This window comes from Carcharodon carcharias (assembly GCF_017639515.1).
Source record: "Carcharodon carcharias isolate sCarCar2 chromosome 37 unlocalized genomic scaffold, sCarCar2.pri SUPER_37_unloc_2, whole genome shotgun sequence".
Taxonomy (NCBI): Eukaryota; Metazoa; Chordata; class Chondrichthyes; order Lamniformes; family Lamnidae; genus Carcharodon; species Carcharodon carcharias.
Window position 1 is genome coordinate 757210 of NW_024470767.1, and position 17127 is coordinate 774336.

At 53.9% G+C, this 17127-nt stretch overlaps 1 protein-coding gene across 1 annotated transcript in view; it reads right to left on the bottom strand.

Annotated features, from left to right (window-relative positions):
• LOC121274705 (kinesin light chain 2-like) overlaps positions 1–17127 on the bottom strand; it is a 42592-nt gene that overhangs the window by 652 nt on the left and 24813 nt on the right. The window contains exons 9-15 of the mRNA XM_041182025.1: positions 14938–15037; positions 12521–12573; positions 9338–9405; positions 7412–7520; positions 2771–2932; positions 1588–1712; positions 1446–1503 (exon numbers count right to left, since the gene is read on the bottom strand). Coding sequence (XP_041037959.1) covers positions 1446–1503; positions 1588–1712; positions 2771–2932; positions 7412–7520; positions 9338–9405; positions 12521–12573; positions 14938–15037 — 675 coding nt within the window. The remainder of the gene's footprint in view (positions 1–1445; positions 1504–1587; positions 1713–2770; positions 2933–7411; positions 7521–9337; positions 9406–12520; positions 12574–14937; positions 15038–17127) is intronic.

The following is a 17127-nucleotide window of genomic DNA, read 5'->3' on the forward strand; positions in this document are numbered from 1 at the left end:
CAGACAGGAAGGGAGAGAGGGTGGGAGAGAGAGAGAAAACACAAGGCAGACAGAGAGGGAGAAAGAGTCAGAGAGGGAGAGAGGGAGAGGGCAGGGTGACGAGGGAACAGGATGTGGTTCGTTAGGTTAAAGCTTGAGCAGAGGAAGTGGGTGATAGGAGTCTGGAGGTTGCAATAGGGATTTACAGTGATCATGGGGGGTGTGCAGCCAATAGGGTTATTCATGGATCAGATAGAGTGTGGGTTGTAGGAAGGAGAGAGGAAAGTCCGTCATCAGAGACAGAATCACAGACTCATACAGCCCAGGAGGAGGCCATTCATCCCATCATTCCTGTGCTGGCCCTTTGAAAGATCTATCCCGCCCCCCCAACAGTCCTGCAAATTTCTCCTTTTCGAGTATTAATCCAATTCCCCCCTTTTGAAAGTTCCTATTGAATCTGCTTCCACCGCCCTTTCAGGCAGCGCCTTCCAGATCACAACAACTCGCTGTGTCAAAAAAACATTCTCCTCATCTCCCCCTCTGGCTCTATTACCGATTCTCTTCAATCTGTGTCCCTCTGGTTACCGACCCTCCTGCCGCTGGAAACACTTTCTCCTCATTCACTCTATCCAAACCCTTCCTGATTTTGAACGCCTCGATTCAATCTCCCCCTTAACCTTCTCTGCTCTAAGGAGAACAATCCCAGCTCCTCCCGGTCTCTCCACATGAGCTGAGGTCCCTCATTCCTGGGAACGTTCTAGTAAATCTCCTCCACACCCTCTCCGAGACCTTGACATCCTTCCTAAAGTGTGGGGCCCAGAAATGGACAGGATCCTCCTGCTGGGGTCTAACCCGTGTTTGGAAAGGGTTTCACATCACAGCCTTGTTTCTGTATCTGTGTCTCTATTTGTAAAGCCCAGGATTCTGTCTTCCTGTTTAACAGCCGCTCTCTACTTGTCCCACCACCTTCAATGATTTGGACATACAGCCCTTCCCTCCCTCCCCCTGGGCCTCTCTGTCCCTCCACCCCACCGCCACCCCCCCCCCGCCTTTAACATTGTCCCGTTGAGTTTAATTTGCATCTTCTCCTTCTCCCTCTGAAAATGAATCAGCTCACACTTCTCGGTGTTAAACTGTATCTGCCATGTGCCTGCCCACTTCACCAACCTGTCTGTGTCCTTCTGAAGTCTCTCACCGACCTCACTGTTTACAACGCCTCCCAGTTTGGTCCCAGCTGCAAACTGGGAAGCTCTGTCCTGTAAACCCTCGAGCCGCTCATTCATATATCACCAGGAAGAGCGGGGGCTCCTAACACAGACCCCTGAACCCCACTGTAAACTCCAGACAGCTCTGAGAAAACACCGCTCAGCCCGCTACACTCCCCGCTCCCTCTAACCATGTTTATACCGTCACACTGTGACACCAGGCAGTGGGGAGGAGGGGAGACAAAGATGAGACCCTCGTACCTCAGTCGTCTCCTCTCCGGTCTTGTTCAGGAAGTTTAATGAGCTGGCTCGCTTCATCCTGGGAGAGAGGAAGGGTAAGTTACTGGGCACTGACAGGTCGATGGGTTACTGTCTCACTGTTTGCTGTTGGTGGGTCACCTACCCAGGGTTCCTGGGCTCCTGAGAGTTGCTCCCCTGAAGTTTCTTCACCAGCATCTCGCTGCTCCGTCGTAAGGCATCGCGTATCTTCCCAAAGGAGCCGCTCCGCTGCAGGGAGCCATTCCCATCCTGGGGAGAGTGCGGACAGGAAGGCCAGACGCATGTCAGTGCATCTCCCACAGACACCACCCGCTCCCCACCATCCCCACCCTCCTCCCCCCCCAAACCCCGACTCACCCCACCCCCACCAGCATGTCACGCAAGGCCGACAGGTCCTGGGCACGACGTGGCACAGTCAAGGAGAAGGCCATTCAGCTCATTGTCTCCCTGCCAGCCCTTTGCAAGTGTCCCCCAATTCGTCCCCCACTACCCCACCCTGGCAAGAAACAGCCCCCATCCCCCACATCCCCCACCACCCCCCCATCCCCCCATCTCTCCAGCTCCTGTCACCCCCCCCTCAGGACGTCCCAGAGTGTTTCACATACGAGGAAGGATTGTTTATTTTTGAAGTGTGGTCCCTGTTGTGATGTAGGAAACTCAGCAGCCCATTTACGCACAGCAAGATCCCACAAACAGCAATGTGATAATGACCCAGATCATCTGTTTTTAGTGATGTTGGGTGAGGGATAAATATTGGCCCCCAGGACACCGGGGAGAACTCCCCCCTGCTCTTCTCCCAATAGTGGCCGTGGGATCTTTTACCCCCACCCGAGAGGGCAGACAGGGCCTCGGTTTAATGTCTCATCCTGAAAGACGGGACCTCCGACAGTGCGGCACTCCCTCAGCACTGACCCTCCGACAGTGCGGCGCTCCCTCAGCACTGACCCTCTGACAGTGCGGCACTCCCTCAGTACTGACCCTCCGACAGTGCGGCTCTCCCTCAGCACTGACCCTCCAACAGTGCGGCGCTGGGCGTGTGGATTATGGGGCTGAGTGCCTGGAGTGGGGTCTCAAATCCGAAGGCAAACAAGAGAGAGAGACTTGACGGATCAGATTTCCCTGCAAGGTAGTGGTTCACCAGCACTCCCCAGGGGGCAATTAGGGATGGGTAATAAATACCCACCTGACCAAAGAGGCCCAAATCTCAAGGGTGGACGGGAAAGCCAATTGTTGTCCCCTCCCCACTCACAGCCAGCAAGCCCAGCAATACAGACCCGGTGTGGACCCTCCCCTGGATAGACACTCACTCCGCTCCACTCAGCTCCTCCTGTTTCTTCACTATCTGCCCCATTGACGATGTAGTTGACAACCCCTCCAGCGCCGGTCAGGTGAACACGAGCAGCTGGACCACCCAGGCCACCGTCCTTCAACAGCTCCATCATGCGGGTCTGGTGAGATGGCTCTGGCCCCTAGAGTGAGAACCATGGGACAAGGAGACATAACTGCACAGCTCCCATTCACACCGTCAGATAGCAGCAAGAGACAGTCACTCAGTCCCCGTTACTGCAGCAAAACACTCCCAACAATGGGAAAATAATTAAGCACAGAGTGACACTTTAAGACCCAGAGAGAGAGAGAGAGAGACAGAGAGAGAGACAGGGAGAGAGAGTGAGGCACAGAGAGAGAGAGACAGAGAGAGAGACAGAGAGAGACAGAGAGAGAGAGAGACAGAGAGAGAGAGAAACAGAGACAGAGAGAGAGACACACAGAGAGAGAGAGGGAGAGAGAGAGAGACAGGGAGAGAGACAGAGAGAGAGAGACAGGTAGAGAGAGTGAGGCACAGAGAGTGAGACAGAGAGACAGACAGAGAAAGAGGGAAACAGAGAGACAGAGAGAGAGAGAGACAGAGGGAGAGAGAGACAAAGAGAGAGAGAGACGGGGAGAGAGAGAGACTGAGAGAGAGAGAGACAGAGAGAGAGAGACAGAGAGACAGAGAGAGAGACACACACACAGAGAGAGAGAGAGAGAGGGAGAGACAGAGAGAGAGAGAGAGAGAGAGGGAGAGAGAGAGACAAAGAGAGACAGAGACGGGGGAGAGAGAGAGACTGAGAGAGAGAGAGACAGAGAGAGAGAGACAGAGAGACAGAGAGAGAGAGACAGAGAGGGAGAGAGAGAGAGACACAAAGAGAGAGAGAGATGGGGGAGAGAGAGAGACTGAGAGAGAGACAGAGAGAGAGACAGAGAGAGAGACAGAGAGAGATAGAGAGAGAGACAGACAGAGAAAGAGAGAAACAGAGAGACAGACAGAGAAAGAGAGAAACAGAGAGACAGAGAGAGAGAAACAGAGAGACAGAGAGAGAAAGAGAGAAACAGAGAGAGACAGAGAGAGAGACACAGAGAGAGAGAGAGAGAGAGAGAGAGAGAGAGACAGAGGGAGAGAGAGACAGAGAGAGAGAGACAGGGGGAGAGAGAGAGAGAGAGACAGGGGGAGAGAGAGAGACTGAGAGAGTGAGACAGAGAGAAAGAGACAGAGAGAGAGAGACAGAGGGAGAGAGAGAGGCACAGAGAGAGAGACAGAGAGTGGGAGAAACAGAGAGAGAGAGAGCAAGGGACACAGAGAGAGGGACAGAGAAAGAGGGAGAGGGACAGAGAAAGAGAGCGAGAGGGGGGACTGAGAGAGAGGGGGACAGAGAGAATGAGAGCAAGGGACAGAGATAGATAGAGTGAGGGACAGAGAGAGGGGGACACAGAGTGAGGGAGAGAGAATGAGAGTTGAATGTTCAATAGGCCTCACAAAGTGGATCTGAGTCCTGTATGTTTGGACATTAAAGAGTTTATTGATAACACATAACTATGTCCATACATACAAGGTATAGCCCAAGCTACGAGCTAACTCCATGCTTGCTTCTACACAGGTCTCTGTCCTGTCCACAACTGACTCTAGTCTCAGGCCATGTGTCTCTACATCACATTGTGGTTGGTACTGTTTCCAAGTCCCACATTCACTCTTGCAATGCCAGATACCGTGACAGTACACTTCCCCCAAGTCTTTACACAACACATTTACATCATAATCCTACTGCCCCCCTCCCCCCCGAGTCTCAGACTTTATAAAGCATCATAATCCTACTGCCCCCCCTCCGCCCCCCCGACCCCCTCCCCGAGTCTCTGACTTTATAAATCCACACGGCCTGGAGGTTTGACAATTCTCCCAGCTCTGTTTCTGGTCACGTTTGGAGGAGTGGTCGGCTCTGCTGATTTGGGAGTTTGAGTTGTAGTCTGTATCTCCTTCCTCTGATGCCCCTTTTCTACTCCTTGGGAGTTAAACTTCAAAGAGAGAATCCAGGACCCTCGACCTCACGGAGGAGGTCACGCTTGGGTCCCCTCCTCAAGCTGGCGGATCGTCTCGGGATCCTCGGCCTGTACAGCTTTCCAAAGTGTCCCTGGCAGTTGCAGTCGAGGCTGTGCTGAGGGTTGCAGGGCATCGCTGTCGCCGGGGAGGCTGCAGAGCGCTGACATGGTCGCCCACCCTCTTGTGGTCAGTCTGGGTATTCCCTCCCTTTGCCTGGTGTCTCATTGCCCCTTTGTTGCTTTACCAGCTGGACAGTTGGGGTGGCTCTGAACCCTGGCTTACTTGCACTACATAAAGTGGATCATCGCTGCTGGCAGATTTCAGACTGTCTGACTACTTGGATGGCCTTTTCTAGAGTCAGATCTTCCTTGGCCTGTAGCATGTCTGAAAGGACATCGTCAGCCACTCCAACAACAATTCTGTCCCTTACGAGTTCTGACTTAAGGTCACCATAGTCACAGCCTTTGGTCAATCTGTACAATTCATTTACAAGATTCAATTGGTTTTCCAGGCTGTTGGACACCTTCGATTCTTAGATTAAAATGTGCATTTAATGATTTTAGAACCTGATCAGATTTATCTGATGATTTTATTCCTGGCCTTGCAATAACATCATCAGCTATCGGACCTACTGCATAAAGTAGTGTATTAGCTTGTTCCGCTTCTGTCTTTCCATCTAACCCTGAAGCTATCACCTGTCTCAAGAAACCTTACCGCCAAAGTCTCCAGTGTTGAGTTAGACCTGGCCCTTGGATCGGTCCAGATTTGGCCTGATAATGTTGATTTCTTCTCCACAGTTGTTTTGAAGTTATGGGGGAAGCGCAGCTTTAAAAGCTGAGCAGGTTTTGAAGATGGTGCCGCAGTGACCGTTCCCTCCAAGCGTCTTCCCGCGCTGGTCGGGTTTTGGTGGGCCCCCGTGGAGATGGTGGTCCCAACCTCTTTGTCGTTAGTTCTGTAAGACGACCCACTCAAAGCAACTGTCCTGGGCCTTTCCCTGAGACACCGGTGGGGGGGTTGATTTTGGGGCGTTTTACACTCGATTCCCGGCTCTGGTTAAGGTTTCTCGACCTTCCGCTGCCTTTTGAGCACGGCCGCTAGGTGGGCATGCTGACGATTCCGGACCCGGTCTAGCTGCAATCCTTTCAGAAACAGGCCACTCCGGCCTTTCTACAGCAACGAAGCTTTTTCAGCCGGTCCTGGCCAAGAGCTGAATTTGTTTGCTCGCCCCCCCTGCTCGGTCCTTTGACGCTGCGCTCGGTGGGCATTCACTGTGGACCTCCACACGATCTTGTGGAGGCCTCCGCTGCACAGCGGAGTCTTTTCTTCTGCCTCCCTGCTTCCAGTTCTGCAGCGGAGCTTCTTTCAAGTGACCTCCCTCCGTCAGGACAGAACGCTGCTCCTCTTATTCCCCAGCTTCTCAGTTTCTGCTCCAACTTCTCGGAGGTTCTGGGTTTCCCCGTCCATGTTGTATGTTGTATGTTCAGTAGGCCTCACAAAGAGGTTCTGAGTCTTGTGCGATTGTACAGTAAGTGTTTATTGATTATATATATATGTATTTATTATATATACACATACAGTGTAGAGCCAGCACTCTGAGCTAACTCCATGCTTGCTTGTGCACAGGTCTCTGTCCAGTCCACAACTGACTAGTCTCAGGTCACGTGTCTCTGTGTGAGGTACTGTTTCCCAGTCCCACATTAACCCTTACTATGCCAGATACCCTTTCACGACACAAGGGACAGGGCGGGGGAGCACAAGGGACAGACAGAGAGAGACAGCGAGAAAGAGATGAGAGAGACAGCGAGAGAGAGAGGGAGAGAGAGACAGCGAGAGAGAGAGGGAGAGAGAGACAGCGAGAGAGAGAGGGAGAGAGAGACAGCGAGAGAAAAGAAACAACAAGACAGAGAGAGACATCGAGCAAGGGACAGAAAGGAAGAGGGAGACATAGAGAGAGAGACACAGGGAGAGACAGAATCAGAGAGAGGGAGAGAGGGAGAAACAGAGAGGGGGAGCGAAACAGAGAGAGAGAGAGAGAGAGGGAGAACTTATAGATCTTATAGCTCTGGACGGTGCAACCAGGGTCATTAGCAGGAGGAAAGAGAATAAAGAGAGAGTTAATTAAACACAGGCCGAGGATCAGAGAGTGACAACAGTCAGTGACTCACAGTGAGAGTGGGTAATCTATATGCTGCGATTATTCCCCAGAACAGTCAAATTATCAAACCTACAGCTGGTGGTTCAGGACTTCACTGAACAGCGCTGTCGGCTGTGGTAGCAGGTCCCACAGTCGCACACCCACCCTTTCTCCAACAGAGGACTGGAGGGAGTTATAGAAATCGAGAAAATAACTCCAAATAGCCAGGGTACAGGCTGGCGAGTACCGAGGGAAAGTGTGGGAGTGTCTGGGTGATGGAATCAACATCGCCTGAGAGGGTTCACAGAGTCGAACATCCCAGCAACAACTTATCCTCCAACCCAGGCACTCGTAAACAAACAGACACTCACGTGGAGTTCTGGAAAGGTCCATGAAAACCATAGTGCTCCCTATGCACGAAATCCAGGGAGAGAAAAGAATGCAAAGGAATGTTACCGAGACCTGTTTGCGGGACTTAGTGGCGCACTCCTCGAGTGTCTCAGCAGCTTCGAGTTTACCCTGGCGACGGTACAGGGCTCCCAGACTCCGCAGGGTGGTGTTGACAGTGGGGCTGAGAGAAGACACACAGGAGGAAAAAAGGATTTAACTTATCTTTAAAAATATCATTCAGAAATCTTCCCTAACCCCATCAACATAAAAAACCCAAGTGTCTGTGACTGAGGCAAATATTCCGAAATATTACTCAAGACAAATTACCATACACCGTGCTGTACCTGTCCTAGGAGTGTTTGATGGAGATAGTGTAGAGGGAGCTTTACTCTGTATCTAACCCCGTGCTGTACCTGTCCTGGGAGTGTTTGATGGAGATAGTGTAGAGGGAGCTTTACTCTGTATCTAACCCCGTGCTGTCCCTGTCCTGGGAGTGTTTGATGGGGACGGTGTAGAGGGACATTTACTCTGTATCTAACCCCGTGCTGTACCTGTCCTGGGAGTGTTTGATGGGGACGGTGTACAGGGAGATTTACTCTGTATCTAACCCCGTGCTGTACCTGTCCTGGGAGTGTTTGATGGGGACGGTGTAGAGGGACATTTACTCTGTATCTAACCCCGTGCTGTACCTGTCCTGGGAGTGTTTGATGGGGACGGTGTACAGGGAGATTTACTCTGTATCTAACCCCGTGCTGTACCTGTCCTGGGAGTGTTTGATGGGGACGGTGTAGAGGGAGCTTTACTCTGTATCTAACCCCGTGCTGTACCTGTCCTGGGAGTGTTTGATGGGGACAGCGTAGAGGGAGCTTTACTCTGTATCTAACCCCGAGCTGTACCTGTCCTGGGAGTGTTTGATGGGGATAGTGTAGAGGGAGCTTTACTCTGTATCTAACCCCGTGCTGTACCTGTCCTGGGAGTGTTTGATGGGGACGGTGTAGAGGGAGATTTACTCTGTATCTAGCCCCGCGCTGTACCTGTCCTGGGAGTGTTTGATGGGGACGGTGTAGAGGGAGATTTACTCTGTATCTAACCCCGTGCTGTACCTGTCCTGGGAGTGTTTGATGGGGACAGTGTAGAGGGAGCTTTACTCTGTATCTAACCCCGTGCTGTACCTGTCCTGGGAGTGTTTGATGGGGATGGTGTAGAGGGAGCTTTACTCTGTATCTAACCCCGTGCTGTACCTGTCCTGGGAGTGTTTGATGGGGACAGTGTAGAGGGAACTTTACTCTGTATCTAACCCCGTGCTGTACCTGCCTGGGAGTGTTTGATGGGGACAGTGTAGAGGGAGATTTACTCTGTATCTAACCCCGTGCTGTACCTGTCCTGGGAGTGTTTGATGGGGACGGTGTAGAGGGAGATTTACTCTGTATCTAACCCCGTGCTGTACCTGTCCTGGGAGTGTTTGATGGGGATGGTGTAGAGGGAGCTTTACTCTGTATCTAACCCCGTGCTGTACCTGTCCTGGGAGTGTTTGATGGGGACAGTGTAGAGGGAACTTTACTCTGTATCTAACCCCGTGCTGTACCTGCCCTGGGAGTGTTTGATGGGGACAGTGTAGAGGGAGATTTACTCTGTATCTAACCCCGTGCTGTACCTGTCCTGGGAGTGTTTGATGGGGACGGTGTAGAGGGAGATTTACTCTGTATCTAACCCCGTGCTGTACCTGTCCTGGGAGTGTTTGATGGGGACAGTGTAGAGAGAGCTTTACTCTGTATCTAACCCCGTGCTGTACCTGTCCTGGGAGTGTTTGATGGGGACGGTGTAGGGGGAGATTTACTCTGTATCTAACCCCGTGCTGTACCTGTCCTGGGAGTGTTTGATGGGGACGGTGTAGATGGTGCTTCACTCTGTGTCTAAACCCTGTGAGTTTCTAGTTATACAAGTTGCTCTGCTGATGATGGATGGGGCTGATGAATACTCTCAGAATGTGAGACCCACCTGTCCACTTTACAAGCCTTGTACCAGTTTCCATATTCCCAGTACAGGACACCGTCTCTCCGTCTGCCCTACAACAGCAAAGGAAATAAATTAGATTCAAAATTATAACTTACTCCAGATACCAGCTAGTCCCAAACTCTGCTTCCCCCATCTCCCAACTCACACTCACTCATATTCAACTCACACTCACTCATATTCAACTCACACTCACTCATATTCAACTCACACTCACTCATATTCAACTCACACTCACTCATATTCAACTCACACTCACTCATATTCAACTCACACTCACTCATATTCAACTCACACTCACTCATGTTCAACCATTACATATTGTAGGTCTGAACTACACCCACTCCTGCTCCATCAACAGATTGTGTAAAAACCTCTCCCTGGCCTCCTCCAACACCAACTCACCTCCTCCCACCCCTACACCCCTCCCTATCTCTGTAACCTCCTCCCACCCCTACACCCCTCCCTATCTCTGTAACCTCCTCCCACCCCTACACCCCTCCCTATCTCTGTAACCTCCTCCCACCCCGACAACACTCTCTATCTCTGTAACCTCCTCCAGCTCCTACACCCCTCCCTATCTCTGTAACCTCCTCCAGCCCCTACAACCCTCCCTATCTCTGTAACCTCCTCCAGCCCCTACAACCCTCCCTATCTCTGTAACCTCCTCCAGCCCCTTCAACCCTACATATCTCTGTAACCTCCTCCAGCCCCTACACCCCTCCCTATCTCTATAACCTCCTCCAGCCCCTACACCCCTCCCTATCTCTGTAACCTCCTCCAGCCCCTACAACCCTCCCTATCTCTGTAACCTCCTCCAGCCCCTACAACCCTCCCTATCTCTGTAACCTTCTCCAGTCACTACACCCCTCCCTATCTCTATAACCTCCTCCAGCCCCTACAATCTTCCCTATCTCTGTAACCTCCTCCAGCCCCTGCACCCGTCCCTATCTCTGTAACCTCCTCCAGCCCCTACAACCCTCCCTATCTCTGTAACCTCCTCCAGCCCATTCAACCTTCCCCATCTCTGTAACCTCCTCCAGCCCCTACACCCCTCCCTGTCTCTGTAACCTCCTCCAGCCCCTACAACCCTCCCTATCTCTGTAACCTCCTCCAGCCCCTACAACACTCCCTATCTCTGTAACCTCCTCCAGCCCCTACAACCCTCCCTACCTCTGTAACCTCCTCCAGCCCCTACAACCTTCCCCATCTCTGCAACCTCCTCCAGTCCCTACAACCCTCCGAGATCTCTGTGCTCCTCCAATTCCGACCTCTTGAGCATCCCCCGATTCCCATCGCTCCACCTTTGGCGGCCGTGCCTTCAGCTGCCTGGAATCCCCGCCCTAAACATCTGTGCCTCTCTCTCTCCCTCTCTCTCTCTCTCCTCCTTTAAGACACTCCTTAAAATCGACCTCTGTGAGCGAGCTTTTGCTCCCCTGTCCCTAATATCTCCGTATGTGGCTCGGGGTCAGATTCTGGCTGATTGACCTTCCTGTGAAGCACCTCGGGGACATTTGAAAGTGCTAAACATTTTTTAAAACATAGAAACTAGCAGCAGGAGGAGGCCATTCAGCCCTTCGAGCCTGCTCCGCCATTCATTACGATCATGGTTGATCATCCATCCCAGCATCTGACTCCTGCTCTCTCTCCATACCTCTCGATGTCTTTAGAGTCCAGAAATCTATTTCCTTCTTAAACATCATCAGTGACTTGGCCTCCACAGCTCCTGTGATAGAGAATTCCACAGGTTCACCACCCTCTGAGTGAAGAAGTTTCTCCTCATCTCAGTCCTAAATGGCCTACCCCATATCCTGAGACTGTGACCCCTTGTTCTAGATTCTAGACCCGCCAGCCAGAGGAAAGATCATCCCTGCATCCAGTCTGTCCGGTCCTGTCAGAATTTTATATGTTTCAATGAGATCCCCTCTCATTCTTCTAAACTCCAGTGAATACAGGCCTAGTCGATCCAATCTCTCTTCATACGACAATCCTGCCATCCCAGGAATCAGTCTGGTGAACATTCGCTGCACTTCCTTTGTGGCAAGTATATCCTTTCTTAGGTAAGGAGACCAAAACTGCATTCAATGCTCCAGGTGTGGTCTCACCAAGGCCCTGTACAGCTGCAGTAAGACACCCTTGCTCCTGTACTCAAGTCCTCTCACAATAAAGGCCAACATACCACCTGAACTGCTTGCTGCATCTGCATGCTTGCTTTCAGTGATTGGTGTACAAGATCAGCCAGGTCCCTTTATACATCCACATTTCCAAATCTATCACCATTTAAATAATACTCTGCCATTCTGTTTTTCCTATCAAAGTGGATAACTTCACACTTATCCACGTTATACTGCACCTGCCATGTATTTGCCCACTCACTCAGCCTGTCTAAATCGCCTTGAAGCCTCTTAACACCCTCCTCACCGCTCATATTCCCACCTGGTTTCGTGTCGTCAAACTTAGAAATATTACGTTTCATTCTCTCATCCAAATCACTGATATATTGTGAATAACTGGGGCCCAAGCACTGATCCCTGCGGTACCCCACTAGTCACCGCCTACCACTCTGAAAAAGACCCACTTATTCCTACTCTGTTTCCTGCCTGTTAACCAATTCTCAATCCCTGTGCTAATATATTACCCCCAGCCCATGTGCTTTAATTTTACACACTAACCTCTTATGTGGCTCAAAAGCTTTCTGAAAATGCAAATACACCACATCCACTGGTTCTCCCTTATCTAACCTTACACACCCTCAAAAACTCCAGGAGGTATGTCAAACATGATTTTCATAAATCCCCGTTGACTTTGTCTAATCCTGTTGATATTTTCTAACTGTCCTGTTATCAGGACCTTTATAATAGACTCTAGCATTTTCCCTACTGCTGAAGTTCGGCTAACCGGTCTGTAATTCCCCATTCTTTCCCTCCCTCCTTTTTTAAATAGTGGGGTTACATTTACCACCCTCCAATCTGCTGGGACTGTTCCAGAATCCACAGAATCTTGGAAGATGATAACCAACACGTCCACTGTTTCCGTGGCCACCTCCTTTAGTACCCTGGGATGTAGATTATCAGGCACGAAGGATTTACCAAGAAGTGAGATAAACGCAAGTTGTTCTTCAGTCAGAGGCCTTTGGGCTGAATGGTGGATCGAGGTCTGGTTTCTTACCTTGCTCTGCTCCTCCCGTTCCTCAGCATGCATCCAGATCGGTTTGTTCTCACCTGTGGGGAGTTGGAAACACAGCCACACTTTCACTGCCCGACACAGCTTCATCAGTCACAGACTTACCCCTCCCCCAGCCTCCCACCACCCAAAAACGCCAACATTTACTCACCTGCCTGCCCTGGGAGTGTTTGATGGGGACAGTGTAGAGGGAGATTTACTCTGTATCTAACCCCGTGCTGTACCTGTCCTGGGAGTGTTTGATGGGGACAGTGTAGAGGGAGCTTTACTCTGTATCTAACCCCGTGCTGTACCTGTCCTGGGAGTGTTTGATGGGGACAGTGTAGAGCGAGCTTTACTCTGTATCTAACCCCGTGCTGTACCTGTCCTGGGAGTGTTTGATGGGGACGGTGTAGAGGGAGCTTTACTCTGTATCTAACCCCGTGCTGTACCTGTCCTGGGAGTGTTTGATGGGGACAGTGTAGAGGGAGCTTTACTCTGTATCTAACCCTGTGCTGTACCTGTCCTGGGAGTGTTTGATGGCGACAGTGTAGAGGGAGCTTTACTCTGTATCTAACCCCGTGCTGTACCTGTCCTGGGAGTGTTTGATGGGGACGGTGTAGAGGGAGTTTTACTCTGTATCTAACCCCGTGCTGTACCTGCCCTGGGAGTGTTTGATGGGGACAGTGTAGAGGGAGCTTTACTCTGTATCTAACCCCGTGCTGTACCTGTCCTGGGAGTGTTTGATGGGGACAGTGTAGAGGGAGCTTTACTCTGTATCTAACCCCGTGCTGTACCTGTCCTGGGAGTGTTTGATGGGGACGGTGTAGAGGGAGATTTACTCTGTATCTAACCCCGTGCTGTACCTGTCCTGGGAGTGTTTGATGGGGACAGTGTAGAGGGAGCTTTACTCTGTATCTAACCCCGTGCTGTCCCTGTCCTGGGAGTGTTTGATGGGGACAGTGTAGAGGGAGATTTACTCTGTATCTAACCCCGTGCTGTACCTGTCCTGGGAGTGTTTGATGGGGACGGTGTAGAGGGAGATTTACTCTGTATCTAACCCCGTGCTGTACCTGTCCTGGGAGTGTTTGATGGGGACGGTGTAGAGGGAGATTTACTCTGTATCTAACCCCGTGCTGTACCTGTCCTGAGAATGTTTGATGGGGACGGTGTAGAGGGAGATTTACTCTGTATCTAACCCCGTGCTGTACCTGTCCTGGGAGTGTTTGATGGGGACAGTGTAGAGGGAACTTTACTCTGTATCTAACCCCGTGCTGTACCTGTCCTGGGAGTGTTTGATGGGGACAGTGTAGAGGGAGCTTTACTCTGTATCTAACCCCGTGCTGTACCTGTCCTGGGAGTGTTTGATGGGGACGGTGTAGAGGGGGCTTTACTCTGTATCTAACCCCGTGCTGTACCTGTCCTGGGAGTGTTTGATGGGGACAGTGTAGAGGGAGCTTTACTCTGTATCTAACCCCGTGCTGTACCTGTCCTGGGAGTGTTTGATGGGGACGGTGTAGAGGGGGCTTTACTCTGTATCTAACCCCGTGCTGTACCTGTCCTGGGAGTGTTTGATGGGGACAGTGTAGAGGGGGCTTTACTCTGTATCTAACCCCGTGCTGTACCTGTCCTGGGAGTGTTTGATGGGGACAGTGTAGAGGGAGATTTACTCTGTATCTAACCCCGTGCTGTCCCTGTCCTGGGAGTGTTTGATGGGGACAGTGTAGAGGGAGCTTTACTCTGTATCTAACCCCGTGCTGTACCTGTCCTGGGAGTGTTTGACGGGGACGGTGTAGAGGGAACTTTACTGTGTATCTAACCCCGTGCTGTACCTGTCCTGGGAGTGTTTGACGGGGACGGTGTAGAGGGAGATTTACTCTGTATCTAACCCCGTGCTGTACCTGTCCTGGGAGTGTTTGATGGGGACAGTGTAGAGGGAGTTTTACTCTGTATCTAACCCTGTGCTGTACCTGTCCTGGGAGTGTTTGATGGGGACAGTGTAGAGGGAGTTTTACTCTGTATCTAACCCCGTGCTGTACCTGTCCTGGGAGTGTTTGACGGGGACGGTGTAGAGGGAACTTTACTGTGTATCTAACCCCGTGCTGTACCTGTCCTGGGAGTGTTTGACGGGGACGGTGTAGAGGGAGATTTACTCTGTATCTAACCCCGTGCTGTACCTGTCCTGGGAGTGTTTGATAGAGACAGTGTAGAGGGAGCTTTACTCTGTATCTAACCCCGTGCTGTACCTGTCCTGGGAGTGTTTGATGGGGACAGTGTAGAGGGGGCTTTACTCTGTATCTAACCCCGTGCTGTCCCTGTCCTGGGAGTGTTTGATGGGGACAGTGTAGGGGGAGCTTTACTCTGTATCTAACCCCGTGCTGTCCCTGTCCTGGGAGTGAGGGTCAAACCCAATATGTACTTACCACTTACAGAACCAAACTCTTTCTCATGTGCCCTGGTCAGGATCTCCTTATACAGACACTCAGCCTCTTTATATTTCCCCTGTTTAAGGTAACACGATGCCTGGTGTGTGGGGGGAGGGAGGGTGGGTGTAGGAAGGAAAAAAAATGATCAGCGGACATATCTCTCCAGAGGGGAAGAGACAAATATTGCGCCCGTTCCCTCCTGTGCCTGGCTAAGGTATTAGTTTCATGGATGCCTTGCACCCCTGCTCCTCACCGGCTACCTCAGCAGACAACTCTTCCTTACTGAGCATCAACAGCTATTCAACTGCATAGGACATCACAGCTGCTCTTCATCCTGTCACCGCTCCACCCCACACCGACCCCACCCCCACCCCACACCGACCCCACCCCCACCCCACACCGACTCCACCCCCACCCCACACCGACCCCACCCCCCACCCCACACCGACCCCACCCCCCCACCCTACACCGACCCCATCCCCCACCCCACACCGACCCAACCCCACACCGACCCCACCCCCACCCCACACCGACCCAACCCCACACCGACCCCACCCCCCAACCCTACACCGACCCCACCCCCACCCCACACCGACTCCACCCCCACCCCACACCGACCCCACCCCCACCCCACACCGACCCCACCCCCACCCCACACCGACTCCACCCCCACCCCACACCGACCCCACCCCCACCCCACACCGACTCCACCCCCACCCCACACCGACCCCACCCCCACCCCACACCGACCCCACCCCCCACCCCACACCGACTCCACCCCCACCCCAACACCGACCCCACCCCCACCCCACACCGACCCCACCCCCCCACCCTACACCGACCCCATCCCCCACCCCACACCGACCCAACCCCACACCGACCCCACCCCCACCCCACACCGACCCCAACCCCCCACCCCACACCGACCCCAACCCCACCCCACACCTACCCCAACCCCACCCCACCGTCACCCCACCCCCACCCCACACCTACCCCAACCCCACCCCACACCTACCCCAACCCCACCCCACACCTACCCCAACCCCCACCCCACACCTACCCCACCCCCCCACCCTACACCGACCCCATCCCCCACCCCACACCGACCCCACCCCCCCACCCCACACCGACCCCACCCCCCCACCCTACACCGACCCCATCCCCCACCCCACACCGACCCCACCCCCCAACCCTACACCGACCCCACCCCCAACCCACACCGACCCCACCCCCACCCCACACCGACCCCACCCCCACCCCACACCGACCCCACCCCCACCCCACACCGACTCCACCCCCACCCCACACCGACCCCACCCCCACCCTACACCGACCACACCCCCACCCCACACCGACCCCACCCCCACCCTACACCGACCCCACCCCCACCCCACACCGACCCCACCCCCCCACCCCACACCGACCCCACCCCCACCCTACACCGACCCCACCCCCACCCCACACCGACCCCACCCCCACCCTACACCGACCCCACCCCCACCCCACACCGACCCCAACCCCCCACCCTACACCGACCCCACCCCCACCCCACACCGACCCCACCCCCACCCCACACCGACCCACCCCCACCCCACACCGACCCCACCCCCCCACCCCACACCAACCCCACCCCCCAACCCTACACCGACCCCACCCCCACCCCACACCGACCCCACCCCCCCACCCCACACCAACCCCACCCCCACCCCACACCGACTCCACCCCCACCCCACACCGACCCCACCCCCACCCCACACCGACCCCACCCCCACCCCACACCGACCCCACCCCCACCCCACACCGACCCCACCCCCACCCCACACCGACCCCACCCCCCAACCCTACACCGACCCCACCCCCACCCCACACCGACCCCACCCCCCCACCCCACACCGACCCCACCCCCCAACCCTACACCGACCCCACCCCAACCCACACCGACCCCACCCCCCACCCCACACCGACCCCACCCCCCCACCCCACACCGACCCCACCCCCACCCCACACCGACCCACCCCCACCCCACACCGACCCCACCCCCACCCCACACCGACCCCACCCCCACCCCACACCGACCCCACCCCCCAACCCTACACCGACCCCACCCCCACCCCACACCGACCCCACCCCACCCCACACCGACCCCACCCCCACCCCACACCGACCCCACCCCCCACCCCACACCGA